Source organism: Pocillopora verrucosa, chromosome 13, assembly GCF_036669915.1.
Source record: "Pocillopora verrucosa isolate sample1 chromosome 13, ASM3666991v2, whole genome shotgun sequence".
Lineage (NCBI taxonomy): Eukaryota > Metazoa > Cnidaria > Anthozoa > Scleractinia > Pocilloporidae > Pocillopora > Pocillopora verrucosa.
Window position 1 is genome coordinate 2706257 of NC_089324.1, and position 16533 is coordinate 2722789.

General features: G+C 36.3%; 1 protein-coding gene across 2 annotated transcripts; it reads left to right on the forward strand.

Annotated features, from left to right (window-relative positions):
• The first annotated feature begins 367 nt into the window (after positions 1-367).
• LOC131779492 (ubiquitin carboxyl-terminal hydrolase 37-like) lies at positions 368-16424 on the forward strand. Of its 2 annotated transcripts, none has more exons than XM_059096054.2 (24): positions 368-535; positions 1338-1515; positions 1901-1950; positions 2912-3021; positions 3639-3745; positions 4411-4495; positions 5206-5331; positions 5847-5975; positions 6684-6810; positions 7297-7401; positions 7604-7674; positions 8287-8349; positions 8775-8847; positions 9155-9234; positions 9497-9597; positions 10160-10223; positions 10731-10871; positions 11879-13067; positions 13506-13551; positions 13932-14017; positions 14330-14414; positions 14805-14878; positions 15124-15188; positions 15679-16424. In XM_059096054.2, exons 1-24 carry the CDS (start codon positions 368-370, stop codon positions 15734-15736), a joined length of 3381 nt encoding a protein of 1126 aa, XP_058952037.2. In that variant the 3' UTR covers positions 15737-16424. The 2 variants fall into 2 exon arrangements, with proteins under 2 accessions (XP_058952037.2, XP_058952038.2); XM_059096055.2 differs by having other exon boundaries at positions 10734-10871.
• Positions 16425-16533: the final 109 nt, after the last annotated feature.

Genomic DNA, 16533 nt, shown 5'->3' on the forward strand with positions numbered 1-16533 from the left:
TACAAGCATCAGAAACTTAGTGCGTGAGCTTGTTACCAGGCGATGGGCTCCTGGCAACACACATAAATTCTTTATGTGTGTGATTAACATTTTTTTTTTTAACCTGTGATTAATTTCTTTTTTCTTATACCTTGGCCATACCTGGATGTGCTGCAATCTGTTACAAAATTTTATGTCTCGCTGCAGAGTAACGAAATAAAATGATGAGCTCCATTGATCATATTGTTGAAAACATCTGGTAGCCCCCTGTGAGTGCCCTCCCCGCCTCGTCAAACTTACTAGCTCTCAACCCACCCCTCTCTCTATCTCGAAAATAGGGGTATCCCCTAAGTCTTTGCGATTAAAGTTATTTTTCCCGCTAAACAAAATGGCGGCTTGTGTTCTTGACGGAGAGAAACTTTGTGAGGTTTCTGGCGAAGTAAAATGGTCAAATGTGGAACGCTATAATCTGGAATATTGCCATGGATCATTAGCTCTCTATAAACTGAGTACCAGTTTTTATATACATGGAATTACAAAAGCAAAACGCGTGAAGGTAATTTCAGTTTACACTCTGCGTAATTAGTAATTTAAACATCATGTCAAAATCGTTCCTTTTCTTACCGGTGTTTGAAGTAGAACACTTCACGCTTGTTGACCGCTCTGTCAAGAGGCTATACTTGGCTACTTTTTGACATTTTTTTGTCATTTCCTTGGGCACACAACCGTTCATAGCATAACAGAACCTGGACCGTATCTGTTTTGTTTATTCATTCCATTCATTCGAATGGCTGATTCGAAGACCTTTATTGTTTGCCAATGAATATAGTTTACAGCACTGAGCTATAGCTAAATGGGTAGTTATATTTTAGCGAAAAAATGAATTTGATTTTAAAAGATGTAGCTCAGACAGCTATTGTTTAAATGAAAAAGTATGCAATGCATAAAACTCCACTGCTTAGCTCTTCAGATTAGTCTGGTTTAGGCCAGGTATGGCATATACATTGGCTGTTACGTTGCTTTAAAGTCTAATTTGATACTAATACAGTTGAACCCCGATTATCCAGACTTGTTGGGATTAGACAAAACAGTCCAGACAATCGAGGGTCTGGATTATCGATGATATAAATATTAATGGGGATCAAAAACTGATTAAATTAAGAAAGCAACACTTTATAATGAAACAAAACATTTACACATCGTTTTGAAAAAAATATGGTCTACATCTTCACTGTTTGTTGTGAATACCTAAACACATGTGTATTAACAATTAAAATTAACAAAACTCAAACAATTCAATAATACATTTGTACTCTTAAATGTAAATATTTAACCGTGTTCAATTCTTTGAATTTCAGTTCCTCTTGAAGCCTGATAAATTTTCATTTCAAAGCCGTGAGTCACGGCTAACTTTGTCTTTTACTGAGCGTGGCAAATCAGCAGTTTCCATGCACTTGAGAGAAGCAGAACCTAACCAGCTGCGAGCATTTATAGATGTTTTGAACAATGTAAAAGCATATAATGCTTCTTTTAAAGGTGAGAAAATGGGAAAATTGAAGGTAATTTGTATTTAACCTTTTGACCCTTAAGAGTGATCAGCATCTAATTTCTCCTAACATCATCACCCCTGAATCACACATCAAGGTCATGAGAATAAAGGAAATGGTCACCAACTAACAAAGCTCTTGATTGTTACACAAATTCTCCTTGTCAGCACCAAAGGAAATATATAAGAGAACAGTATGGAGAATATGCATACCAATGTGAGTGTATAAAAGGTGAAAGATAGCAGTTACGACTTCCTTTGCATGGTGTGATTTAGGAACAACTCTCAATGCTTACTGAAGCAATTAATAAAATAGTTGTTTACCTCTTAGTTTGATTACATAGAATTACTACTTTTGTTATCTCTAATTTGTAGGAAAATTGATTTCATCCTCTTCAAAAGGAAAAGATATAGAAAATGCCGAGGTAAGCTTAAACCTTCGATCCTCAAGAGTTGAACAGTATCTCATTTTTCCTACACATCACCCTTAAATTGCAACTTGAAGTCATAAGAATAAACGAAATGATCACCAACTGAAGAAACTCTTGTTTTTTTAAACAAAGTGTCAGTTTCAGCACCTTAACCCTTTAAGCCCTAATAGTGACCAGCATCTAATTTCTCCTAACAATATCATTGCCTGATCAAATGTACAGATCATGAGAGTGAATGAAATGATCACCAAAGATGAGATGTCGTGATGTTTAATCAAATTCTCTCAATCAGTAAAATAAGAAACATATGAAGAACAGTGATGAGAATATACATGTTGATATTGGGGCTTAAAGGGTTAAGTAATGTATAGTGAACAAAATGGAGAATATGCATGCTGATGATAGGTATAAAGGGGTCAAGAGATGTCACAGTAAAAAAAAAAAAAAAGGCTGATATCTGGTCTACAAGAAATAGTGATACTCATCGTAACTTCAGACGATCAAAAAATATTTGATATTAATGGGTTTCTAGGCTTGTTCAACTAACCCTCTCTTTCCTTGGTCATCAGATAAAACTAAATGGGAATCAAGTCCTGTAAATTATACAATGAATTATTATACTTTATAAAATAATTCAAATAGTACGCGCGCTCTGATTGGCCATAAAATCATTTTACATGAGCGTATGTAAACACAGTTTTCGTTCCTCTTTCATTAGTTATTTTATAAAAGAAATGTAAAATAGTTTCCGTGTTTACATAGCCTGATGTAAACACTTGGGAGGTTGGGAGAACACTCGATAAGCTGGAAACCACTCCGCTTCACGTCGTGGTTTCCTACGCTTATCTCATGTTCTCCCAACCTCCCAAGTGTTTACATCAGGCTACGTAAACAAGGAAACCATTTTACATTTCTTCATCAGACAACAATCTGTGATCATACTTTTTCACTGCAGAACTTACCCTTGAACAACATCCACTCCAATACGTCATCACCAAGAGGAAAATATGAATCACCTTTGAGAAGAAACTTGATGAGATCATCACCTTCTGCAAGGACAAATAAGTAAGTTCCTTAAACTTTTTACCCTTAACAGTGACTAGCATCGAGTTTCTCTGTACAGTATCACCTCCAAATCACACACCAAGGCCATGAGGATAAAGGAAATGATTGTCAACTGAAGAAAATCAAATTCTCCTTGCCAGGACTGTTGGAAATGTATACAGAACAGTATGGAGAATATGTATACTGATGTTAGGGTGTTACAGGTTAACCCTGTTATTCCCAAGATCCAACTTTAAGCTCTCCACACTTTCTGTTATGCACTTTCTCTAATCGAGCTCTGATAATCTGGTATTAGATCAATCAGTATTCCCTTCTTGATATTTCACACTCTTCTCATCTTCTTCTACTGTGAAATTAGAGAATTTGATATAGTAAGGAGGATTTTTTTCGGTAATTCCTGGGAGTGAAACTCTATCAGAGTTGATGCAAGAGCCAGCAATCTTTCAGCCTCAAAGAGCTTTTGTTGGCTTAAAAGGAGTTTTTCTTTCAATATGTGGGTCAGTTATAAGTGCTAACATTTTTGCACATTTTTTCCCCTACTTTAGACTCAACAGACATCATGAAATAAGCACTATCAGTAATTCTGTTTTTGTTGATCAATCCATTTTTTTTTTTAGACTAACCCCTAGTGTTCAGCGCAATCTCCATGCCAAGCAGATGAATCCACCTTCATCAAACAGATCACCAAATAAAACCCCTCTTGTGGATAAAACATTTGCAAGAGGTTCGTATTAAAATAATAAGAAAGCCCTCGAGGCTCATGCACATGAGTGAAATATTTCTAAACTGTGCACCAAATTTTAATTCCAAATTTTCAGCTGAGAAATTAGACCCTATATGTCTGAACCTCAGAGCCAAGTGACCTGTCCAGCGAGGGCTTAGCCTGGTTCCCATGGGATGAAGCAAACTAGGGGTAATACTACTTTCCCCTGGATAGGATGCCAGTCCTTTGCAATACCCTCCCCTCCTTGGCCCGTCCAGTGAGGGTGCCTGGTTTCCATAGCATGAAGGGATTAGGAGTAATACTACTCCCCCCTGGATTGGATTCCAGTCCTTTGCAATACTCCTCCCTCCTCCCCCCCCCCCCCCCCCCTTCTGCCTAGTATTTCATCAAGGCTGAAAATTCACTGGTACCCATTTATATTCTTGGGTGGGGAGAGGCATTGCGAAATTTAAGCATTTTCCCAAGAACACAACACAGTGACCTGGCCAGGTCTCAAACCCAGTCCCTCAACCCAGGATTCACTTTGCTAACAATCAGACCATTGGGTCTCTCCCAGTATTCAGAGTCAACTATAAATACAATTCATATTTGAGTGTATCAGGAATTACAGACTTTTCAGCTGTAAAGGTCAGGGCTCAAAACTGTCTTTGATTATTTTATAACAGATAATCTCAGCAATACATCTAGTGGTGGAAAGTCAGTCACTTCATTTTATGGATCACAAAATTTAACACAGTCCCCAAGTGAATGGTTAGTAATTTAAAATTTTATTTTGGGCTTGGTATGCAAATGGGAAAGATGATGCACATCTTCTGTCCTGATTGGCTACCCTTGAGGGGGAGGGGATGGAGAGAGTGGGCAAGAACGGCCTGTCACATCCATCCAGCTTTGCCTTCTTTGCAAAACTTGTTCTGTGACTGGCTTACTGAGGAGAAAAGTGGTGAGGTGTTTGTTGCATTAAGTTATTCTTTTGACAAATTATGACCCAATTATGGATATATCTTTGTGTGAGAATAAATAAAATACAACACACCTATGGTCAGAAGTGACTTTGCAGGGAATGAACCATTCTGTTACATGAATTGTTGCCAGTAAATTTGAGGTTTAGAGTTTTATAAATGGGTTGACAAGAGATAGAGATTTTCCAAGTAAGCCTGATATTTAAAAAACTCAAGGGATGAGAGGAAAGGAATGCTTATTTGGTCATTTGGCATAAAGGACTATGCCCAGTTTAGCATGGGTGTGCTTATTGCTTGCGGAACAGTAGATTACTATTAAGTAGAAATTGAGTGATTCATCTGGGTCAAGTTGTTCAAAGCACAATTAAGATGTTAACAATCAGATCTTGGGAGTTAGAGGGTTAAACTTTTAATCCTGGATAATCACTAACTACCTCTCCAACAAGTGGACCCTGATCTGGAGATGGATGGATGTAAATAATAGTTCATTTTCATTCACAGGAAATCTGCAAAGAATGTTAGGGGCCCAGGCTTGATGCCTGCACCTCAAACAACACGTCTGACAAGTCAGATATCTTTCAGATCCCGTGAGAAGCTTCTCTACGAGAGAGATTTTGCATTGACGGGGTAGGAAAGTGCAGTCTAATTTCCTGTATCATTATGATCATCCCAAAGAAAGATTTTATAGAATCTGAACTTGCCCATGGTCTTTATTTGGGTACATATCATTCTGGCAGTAAATTATAAATTACAAAAGGCTCATTACATTTTAAAATCCTCTTCCAGTTCCTGAAGTGAACAAAAAGCAATTTCCTCTTACCAATACCAAAGCAATTATTATTGCTTACCATACCAATACATTTTAAGCAGAAAGATTGATTTGAGAGGGACATATCAAAAGAAGGGATGTTGTTTGATTAAACATCAAAATATTTTGATTAAAATTACAAAAGTTGGGCAGAATTAAGAACTCAAAGATGTGAACAATAAATTTTTGGGTTGCAATGTTCCATGTGAGCCTATACTTGTGACAATGACAGCTGTCCAGAAGAGCCCTGAAGGCTCATTACAGTTTGCTTTGTTACACTGTCATTCAATGAAATCAAATCTGAAATACATGAATTGAATTTTTATGGTTGCAGCTTTTCAAACTTGGGAAATACTTGCTACATGAATGCCATTCTTCAGTCATTACTTGGTTTGCCACCATTTGTTCAGGATCTTTCAAACAGAGCTTTGTTGGAAAATGTTTTTCCACACTGTCTGTACAAGTAAGTGTAAAATTACCTCTTTTTTTGTTGTTTGTTTGTTTGTTTGTTTGTTTTTTTTTGTTTGTTATGGGAGACATCGTGGTGTACTGGTTTGTGCCTTGGATTCCAAGTAAACAGCTCTGGAGTCCAGGTTGTGTCAATAGAGAGTTTTAGATCCCAGTTTGGTGTGTTTACTGCAAATATTAAACCACAATCAGCAGTTTGTGGTTAGAAGTTAGAAGTTAGAACTTTTGAGACTTTCAGCTTTTTAGCTCAACATCCGCTATCACCTGAAAAAATAAACATGTGCATTGCCATCTGAAATTACACAAAGGAAGGAGGTCCTTCATTTCAAACTCAGAATGTGGCTAAAAGATTGATTTTCTAGCATCCAAAATGGATTGGTTATAAAGAAAAGACTTCACCTCAAATGTATTTATAGAACATGAATGAGAACTTTCAAACAGGAAGTAAAAAAGCATCAAGGGAGTTCCTGAAACTGCCTTGTCCAAAGTTCAAAAATTGACGGCAAACGGCAAATGTGACTGCTAGAGTTTGGTCACTTGACTCCTTGACGTTTGCAGTCACACATATTCAGAAACAGTTGTAGATCTAAAACTCCTTAATATGTTGTTTTCTTGGACAGAACACTTCACTCTCACAACATCTCTTTCCACCTAGGAGTGTTAAGTTTTTATCTTCCTCCCTATTTTCCTTCCTTTCCCACAGATGTCTTCATAGTGTTCTAATGTGTAAAAGAAAGTGCGGGAATCCAGAGGTGCTGAAGAATTGTTTGAGGAAACTTAAGCGAACAATCTCTGAAGCTGCAACACGTTTTTCAGGATATCATCAGCATGTAAGAATTTACAGCATCTATCTCATTCACTGTGCTGTCACAGGAAGTTCACCTTTTGTTAGGGAGAGGTAAAGCTTTACAAAACAATTATCTGTACCTGGAGCTGGTTGTCCAAAGAATAACAAGCACTTCTGCAAAAGGAAATATTCAACATTTTATTCAGATGTTTGTGGATCTAGCTTTGGGTCTGGTGAATTATGATGTATGCAATTGGAAATGACTTAACCTTTCACACTCTAACATCAGTATGCATATTCTCCATACTGTTCTCCATACATTTTCTTAGTTGCTGACAAGGAGAAGTTGTTTAACAATCAAAAGCTTCTCTAATTGTTGATAGTTTCCTTTATTCTCATGTGTCATTTCATTTGGGGGGAGGGCAGGCTTTATGCTGTTGGGAGAAATTAGATGCTAGTCATTCTCAGAGGTCAAATGGTGAAATTTTATTGCAGAGAAGTTTGAAGTTTATTTGATTTATTTTTATAGGATGCTCATGAGTTCCTTTGTCAAGTGTTTGATCAGCTGAAGGATGATGTGAGCAAATCTAACTCTCCATCTTCCAAAGATACCTCAAGTGAAAGTAACCCAAAGGTAAGAATTTTGTGGAAAATTTGTTGCTGGCACTGATGATATTTGTTGAAATTCAAAGCAGGGCTTTCACCATCATGATGATAAGTTTTTACATATAGCTCCACATTGTATGTTATTTGAGGTTGAAATCAGTAGTAAAAATTTTGTTCTCAACAAAATTATACTTTGTAATGAATAGACTTTAATTCCTGCTCCTGTGTAGTTGGCAGATTCTCAATGTCCTGTGACAAGATCTTTTGAAAGTGGAGTGGTCCATACAGTCATCTGTAAACAGTAAGTAGTATATTACAAATTGGTACTACTGTTGTGTAGCTGTGCAAATAATTTTTTAACGTACCCAGGCCTCTTTCTTGTTCACTCCTTTTCTTCTCTTTCCTTCTTTCTTTATCCTTTTGATCCTTCATTAACCTTTCCTCTTTTCACACTTTGTTAACCTTCCTTTTCAAATTCTTCACCTTTTTCACCTCATTTTTTCCTCTCTGCCCACTCCAGTCCTTCCTCTTTTTTTCTTCCTTCCTTCTCTTTTCTTTTAATCTCCTTTTTTTCCTTACTTCACTACTCTCATCCCCTTAGTCTCTCCTTCTGTCTCTTCCTTCCATCCTTCCTCTCTCCCAGTCCTCCCCTTTTTCCCCTTGAGTTATGCTTCCTCCTCCCAGTCTCCCCACCCCTCTACTCTCTTGTTCCTTCTAACTCTCACTAAATACCCATCCCTCTCCTCCCCTACCCCTCTTTTCTTCTTTTGCCTCACCCCACCCCCTCTCTTTCTCTCAAGCTCATGCCTTCCTTCCTAACTTGCTCTTTTATTCAAACCAGTGTATGAATTTTTGATTTAAACATTTTGCCATGATTGCTATAAATACAAATTGTGTAAATGTTGACATCCAGGTGTGGAGAATCTGCTCCAAAAGAAGAGATTTACCATGCGTTTTCTCTTGACATCCCAGTTCTGTGAGTATATATTCTTGATCCAAGGTTTTTATTCCAACTTAGGTATTTTCTGTAACAGGACACTCCTCCTTTAACTTTGAATAAACATACTCCCAACCAACACCTTTCCACTACATGCAAACTCTAACACTCTGAGCCAAACTCATTATTTCATTTCATGCTGCCATCAATCATTATCTTTGGCATATGATATCTTGTAATGGAGACAAGAGAAATTGGTTAAAATGCTGTGATCACCACTCATCAAATGGTCTTTAAAACCCTGGGACATCATAGCTGTTTTTTAGGAGCTCTGCAACACAACCAACAGCAGTGGAAATAAAATCTTTGATGGTTACTTCCAACTCTGTAGTTCACTTTTTGTTAAAAAGCACCATAACTTTTACAGAAATCAACAGTCCAAACTTCATTTGTCCATTTTGTAGGTGTAATTCCTCAGATAAGTCTCCATTTGGCTCAGCTGTCAGCATGCAAACCCTGCTAGAGAAACACTTTGAGGTAAGCTGCTGTAAAACGAAAAATTGGATCAACTCCCATAAGTGACCAAGAAAGAATTTCTCCTTATAATGTCACCAAAAATTAAGTAGACAAGTTATGAGAATAAAGAAAAATATCAGTTAGGAGATTATTAGTAGATCCAATATCAAATTCTCTGAACTTACATCATGAGAATTGTATAGGAGATAGTAAAGAGAATTACTATGGAGATTTTGGGAGTTAAAAGGGTAAAGTTTGCATTAAGATGTCAAAATGATCTGAAGAACATATCTCACGAAAAGGAACATTGATTTTTATCTCATTTTAGGATGAACAGCTTGAGTACACATGTGGAAAATGTAAGTCCAAGGAAGCTATCATTGCACACAGTTTCAGTAGGCTTCCAAGGTTAGTTTTGCCTTTTTCACTTTTTACTAAGGTGGTAGTCTGCCACTCACAGGCAAGTCTGTACTTGATCTAAGTGATGTACCTGATAAATTTATATATCTTAGTTAAAATTTTTTTTTTAATTAAAAAATTAAACTCACTACAAAATATTGAATACTCACTTCAGAATACAGGAGTAGTGGATGGCTATTTTTATATTCCATTAAACAGTGACTTGGATATTTGAATTTAGTTTTGTTTAGTATTCTGTCATTTCTTTCAGAGTGCTTATTCTGCATTTGAAGCGGTATGGATTTGACAACTTTACTGAAGAACAGGCCAAGAAGCAAGACAAGGTTAAAATTGAAAGGTTCATTAACCTTAGTGAGTATCAACACAACATCTTTCTCTTTGGCAATTAATACCCATTGTTACTGGGGGCTTGAGATTGCAACCAATACTAGTGCTAATGGAACTAACATTTTCTTGATGGAAACTAAACGTTTTGGGCTAGTTGTTACTGTGATGACTTCATTTTTTAATGTTTTAAATTAGAAAGTTAAATGAGTTGAGGTCAAAAGTACATCACACTGTCTAGTTTTACTTCCACCTCCATGAAAAAGAGGAAACTTGCATAAACAAATTCTGTTGACATCAAACACATCCATCTTTTGACACACACTTTGCAAACATGATTACTTTTAAAGGCAAGTGCAGAATTTCATGCTGTAACTCCATACATTGTACATCATAGTAAAGCCAAATTAGTGGTATTGCAGGTACATTCAGATCCAGCTTTTAAATTGGCAACTCAAAATTTAGTGCTGGCAACCATTTTTTCACCATTTAGGTGCCAAAAGGCAATTAGAAATTTCTCCTTGTTATTTTGGGCCTTGTTACTGGAAGTACACTAAAGTCAAGTATTCGTGATTCATCTTGTCTGTAGGTATGCTGTGCTCATCAACATCAAGGCCTCCATTGCCATTCCAACCAAAGTCATCACTCAAATTGTAAGTAATGTGTAGCATGAAAACTAGCCTTTTTTTTTAACAAAACCACCCATTAAACTATCTTCAATTTAGCTGAATCTTTTATCTGAACATTTATTTTTGTGAATGGTGTCCAGAAGGCTAAACACTAGACATGGAAGGACATTTATTTAATGAAAACACCCCCCCCCCCCCCCGATGTTGCTGTGAGGTGTTCAGTAGTAGATCACAGATGACATAAAAATATAATAAGAACAGAACATTGTTACTCAAAGGACAGCCAAGTGTGTCACTGATGTTCTTCCCACATTTTGACAGCTTCTGAGATCTTTTCCTGAACAGATGTGCAGCAACATGGGTTCTTTTTGTTTTATAAAAAGGAAGGAAGCAAAATTCTGTTAATAGTGATGTATAAGTCTGTCCTCCAACAGATCATATGTAAGAGCCAATCAAAATGAATGTATAATTCAGCTTTTATATTATTTGGCATGGCACAATCAGGCATCTGTTCTAATTTTTTTGTCCCAGCAGTCCAACAAAATCAGGCCGTAAACCACAGAAACGCTACTTAACCAGTGATGAAGACGATGATGATTCTCTTCATTTTCAACCCTCTCCCTCAGTGAGGAGGAAACTATCACATTCTTTTGCAAATGAAAATTTCTCAAGGTACAGAAAACTATGGCATTCATAAAAGAAACATGGAATGATAATCTTACTATAACTGACAGTCTTTCATGAAAAGAATGATTTATATTTAGATACTTTCCATAAGCTATTTTCCCTGCTTTAACTAACCCTTTGACTCGTACAAGTAACTAGCATCTATTTCCACAAATTAAGGTCACTAAAATAACAAAAATGATCACCAAATATAGATTTAAGCTCTTGATTGTTGAACAAATTCTCCCTGGCGTGGCACCTCAGAAAATGCTGAGAGAACAGTTTGGAGAATTTGATTGTATACTGGCATTTGGGTATAAAGGGTTGAATTTTTTGGGGGAAAAAGTTTCAAAGTATGTTAACAGTATCGTAAATCAGTAGAATTACGGTCAACTCGCCGACGGACCAACTCGCCAGAACAGCTTAAGACGCGAACGAGTTATTGTGCGACAACAACACCATAAAGACTCATCATGTCAATCGCTCAGATTTTTTAACGAAAACTTGGCTTTCTAGACAAGATCTTTAGTAAAAAGCAATTCTTTCTGTTTGCAACAAAGTTCATAAGGATCTCAAGGCGAATAAAGCGAAGTAAACATCACCAATGACTCTAACAGCTTCAAATGCGAATGAGTTATTGTGTGACAACAACACCGTAAAGACTCATCATGTCAATCGCTCAGATTTTTTAAGAAAACATGTTCACCAATGTTCACCGATGTTTAAGCTTCTGTTTGATGTTCACCAATGTTCACCAGTGTTTTTTTATTAAATATCGTTTACTTTTCTGTATGTTTAACTTCTAATAAGTTGTATTGGATTGACGACCAACTCGCCAACGTCTCTACTCGATTTTATACGTCGGCGAGTTGGCGTCGGCAAGTTGGTCTGTCGGCGAGTTGACTGGTTACCAATCAGTATGCTGCCCTCAAGGACAAAGAAAGTGCTTTTTATGTTTAGAGATGTCATTGAAGTCAATATGCAAATTCTGATCATTGAATTTTTCTTATCAGTACTGCTGCCAGAAATTCTCTGACAAACACAAAAAATTATTCAGATGATGATGTGGAGGTCATGGGTGTTTCCAAGCTAGACAGGGTTGTTGAAAATGACCAAACAGAAGAACAGACCCATGAATCTGAAAAAACTACCGACAAAGATATCACTAAATTTGATGGGATCAGGCACACACCGTCACATCAAATACCACTGAGGAATAAATCAGTCTTGGAGGGAACAGAAGAGGAGCAAATGGAATGGGCTTTGGCTGAAAGTGCTAAATCAGCAGAAAAAGAATCAAATGTAAACAAAGAAATAAATGAAGATGATGTCAAATGCAATACTTTGGCAGACATTTTGAGCAATGATACAAAATCTAATATTGGCAATTGTTTTTCCAACCCTGTGAGCCATGTTACCAATCAACCGACTATTTGTGAGAAAGATGTCATTGAAGTTGGAGAGGTCGGGAGCACACCTTTACGTCATACCCCACTGAGATTCAAACGGATTTGGGAAGATACGGAGGAAGAGCAAATGAAATGGGCTTTGGCAGAGAGTACTAAATCAGCAAAAAAAAAATCAATGGCAAAATTGAATGGACTTGAACAAAAAGCCAACACAAATGCTGGGGAACGCACATCAAAAACAGAAGCTTTGAGTGAAGATGCAACTTCTAATTTCGACAGTGATGATTTTAATCAATTGAGTGATATTTCTGATGAAGATTTAGTTTTCATGGCTCAGAGCAGCAAAGTTGAAGAACCTGTTGGTTTAAAAGGAGGTGCTCCAATTACAACAGCAGCTCAAGATGTTTCCCATGATCTTGATGATAGTTGTCTTAATGATACTGGCAATGACAAAAGCTGTGGGGAAGATTCAAGCTTAGAAAATGGCATAGACACAGGATTTGTTCTAAAAAACAGCACTCCTAAGATTTGTATCAAAAAAAGAACTGGTAGCTCCATTCAAAGACAAACACTTCAAAGAAATTTCAGCTTGAGTAAAACACCCAAGCTAGGAAAATTTGAAGGGGATCTGTTTGATGCTGGCATTAAAGAGAGTAATCTTGCTTCAACCAATACTATTGGTAGTGAGATTGTTGACAAGAGCAGCTGGGAGGTTCAATGTTTTAGCGATGAAGACATGGAAAAGGCAATCAACATGAGTCTTCAAGACCAGACAAGAAGTGAACAGGAAACGGTAACTTTTAAATTTATAAGAATTTGTATCCCAGAAGGAATTTCACTTTCCTTACAGCATCCTTTTTTCTTTGATCACATCCATCAAAAACAAGACAACCTTTTCTCTCTGTGAAAAAACATGTGTGAGACTATAGAAGCATTTAATATTCTTCCAGAAGGACACAATTTTCCCATAAGTTATTTCTTGAAAACTAAGTGTGTACAAAAAAGTTTCAAATGGTATTTACCTTTTGAAATAAAGAACATTGCAAAAATTCAGAAACTTTTGAAGCACTTCTAATACATGGCCAAACTTTGAGTGAGAGTTTTAACTCTAAGCCTTTCAAAATGTTTCATCCTGATGTTAGCAGTAGAAGAAAGAGGTACCCACAATTTAAATTTCTTTTATTCATTATTAAGTAGTTATTAATATTATTTTTTTAATTATTCTTACCAGACAGAAGATGAAGATCTGAAGAGGGCTTTGCAGCTGAGTTTGCAAGGTGAATTTATCAGGGGAAATGTGGAAAATGCCCTCTAAAATACATGAGCATTTAAACCATTGTTGTGCCCATAAGTGACAAGCATCTAATTTCCCGTCATGGGAAATGGCCCCTAATGGTCTTTAATTTCTGTTTTTCACCCTTTCACTCTCAGGATTGATTAACATTTCACTACTCCCCACAATATTAAGACATTATCCAGCAAACAGGTAATGAGAATACTCAAACTAATCTGGTTGTTATCTTGATCAAACACCAAATTCTTGTTACTAGTTTACAAGGAAACATGTTGCAGCTGGTAGGGAGAATTATTAATCAGATCGTAAGAGTTAAAGGGTTAATCATGTCTTCACTTGCCATCTGTTTTATTATTTCAATAGATTTTGAAGGGCAGGACTTAAAATCCACCAAGGTTGTATCACCAGCTGCAGTGGACCCTGATAATTTAACAGAGTCTACTTTTGAGGTACGTTTGAATGGACTAGGACAGAATATATATTTATCTATATTGTTCTAGTGGTTTTTACAATTATAAAGTTTTTGTAGTATCCAGAATTGTGAAACATCTTGCCAAGAGAAGGTCAAAAATAAGACAGAGCAGAGGATTTTGGTGTTCTTTACTTTTCTTTTTGCAAACTTCAACACTACAAACTCTAATTTGACCAGGAAATAATCTATGGATATCTTTGGAGACGCAAATGCTTGACATTTACTTTCGGTTATTTACACATTGTTTAATATGTTTGCCTTTTGCTTACATAATTTGTTTCATTGTCAGATTGATGAGAGAGAGGGGAAGCCCTCTACACATTCATACAGACTTATTAGTATTGTCAGCCATCTTGGTACAAGTTCTACTTCAGGTGAGCTCAATAGCTTCTTTCCCATCAGGTAAATACAAAGTTCCAGTTAGAATGTTGTTGAAATTATTGTAATCCTTTTTTTTCCTGCTAAATGGATGCGCTTTCACCTCAGCTGGTGACAAACACTTGGTTATGTGGAAATATCTTGAGAGTTTTTGTTAAGTCTGTTGTGACTGGAAAAAAAATGATGTCAGCACGCCATGCAGAACTACCAGTACTTGTATGAGAGCACTGCATGCTGACATCAATTTTTATTTTTTGTGGGTGTGGGGGGGGGGGGGCTGATTTGTTACTGACTCACACAACAGACTTCTCTGGAAAGGACAGACTGCTGATAGTCTAAGATTTGCCTGATGGTGTGCTTTTCTCGAATTACTCTCTTTGTACCAGGACATTATATTTCAGATGTGTATGATTGCAAAACCAAACAGTGGACAAGTTATGATGACTCTGCAGCAACAAAGGTATCCTATCTGCTTCTTTATCCTTACCTGTTAAGTTTAAAATATTAATTTAATAACAGTAAGAAGAAAGTCTCAGTGATTTAGCTAGTTTTTATCAATTTTCTTTAACCAAAATGGATGAGTTAAGGTCAAAATCACAAATATTTCCTTAAAAAATTGTGATGCTATATCATAAATATCATTTAATTGGATTTCACAGGTTAGCTAGTTTGAACTCTATGGTAAATTCTTGTTTTTTACTGTAGGTTGCTGAACACTCAGTTCGCTACAAAAGACAACACAGTGGATACATTTTCTTTTATCTATACAAGTAAGTTAGTCTATCATCAGAAGTATTTTTCATCCTTTTCAATGGCAGACAGCCCATCACGATTTACAAATTGCTGCTTACAGAAAATATTCTGCTCATGCACAATACCGTCTAGTTCTGTTTTCCTGCAGGTGAAATTCTGATTAGGCAAAGTTGTGATCATGCTTCTTGGTGGGAAATGGAGAGTCCTTTCCCTAGGCTGTCAGAGAGCTATTTGCAATAATTATTAAAGGACAAGACTTAGTAATCAAATTAAAAGAACAAAATGGAACTCAGTCATCAAAAAAAAAATGATATTGTGGTTTTTCAGTGTCTCACAGATAAATAAATCTTTTTCTTTTGTTTTGACTTTGGAAAGAATATATTTCTCCCCCACTGACAAATCCAAATATTTTTAGCACAACTTTGTCCAGAGATTGGTAACTGTGAGAGGTGCTAGTTTTTCAAATTTTTTGTCAGGATTCATTTTAATATCAATTCTTGTTTACAGACAATGTGTAGATGCTATAGATGAGGCAAGCCCAAGCAAAGAAAACTCCCAAAGATAACAAAGTGGAAGATAAAACAGCAGAAGTGTTTGTGTAGTAGTTTCATTAATAGTTCAAGGAAAAAATTTTGAAAATATTTCAACCCCCTCTGATGACATAACTTGTAAAACTTCAATGACATTCAACTTTTTTTTTTTGTAAAGGGCACTTCTAGTAAATGCCCTTTTCCCCAGAGTGTTGTAAAGAAAAAAAACCAACATAGTCAGTACAGCCAATCAGACCATAACTAACAACTACAAGAAGAGGGTGGGTACTCAAATTGATGAGAACTATTTTTGTAACCTTTCTTTTAGTCTGTCCCCAAAATTACTTTACTGAGAGTAGGCAAGATTAAATGAAGGAGAAAATGGCAAAAAAAATTGAAAAAGTTTATATACCATGTCGAGAAGGGAAATTAAATTCAATATGAAAATTAAAGTTGTTATGCAAGTTGACAAGCAAGTTATTTGAAGAATATACTTTCTGAAGAGGATAGAGGAACATAGCTATGAATAATGCTTCCTATCGCCAAGAGAAATTGTAAGGACCTTTGATTGTTGGAAAACAATTCACTGATTAAAAGTTGACCAAAAACTGCAAGAAAATATTCACCAAGAGAGATGGCATTTTGTAATTAAACCAGAGTAAGCTATTTGCGACAAACAAATAATAACATTTATTTAATTTAATAAAGCAGTTATTGAATTTACCTGGAGTTTAACTGGTGTTTTAGAATGCATGTTACATTCACCCAGTTACTATGCTCTCAGTGTCCGGTAAGAACTGAGCACCCTTTTGAGAACAACTAATAAAAATTG

Excerpts from the sequence above, each read along its gene's own strand:
- LOC131779492 (XM_059096054.2), top strand. The coding sequence starts at position 368 with ATGGCGGCTTGTGTTCTTGACGGAGAGAAACTTTGTGAGGTTTCTGGC. Across the intron at positions 10,224-10,730 it reads CCAAAGTCATCACTCAAATT|CAGTCCAACAAAATCAGGCC; the intron begins GTAAGTAATGTG and ends TTTTTGTCCCAG. Across the intron at positions 15,189-15,678 it reads ATTTTCTTTTATCTATACAA|ACAATGTGTAGATGCTATAG; the intron begins GTAAGTTAGTCT and ends TCTTGTTTACAG.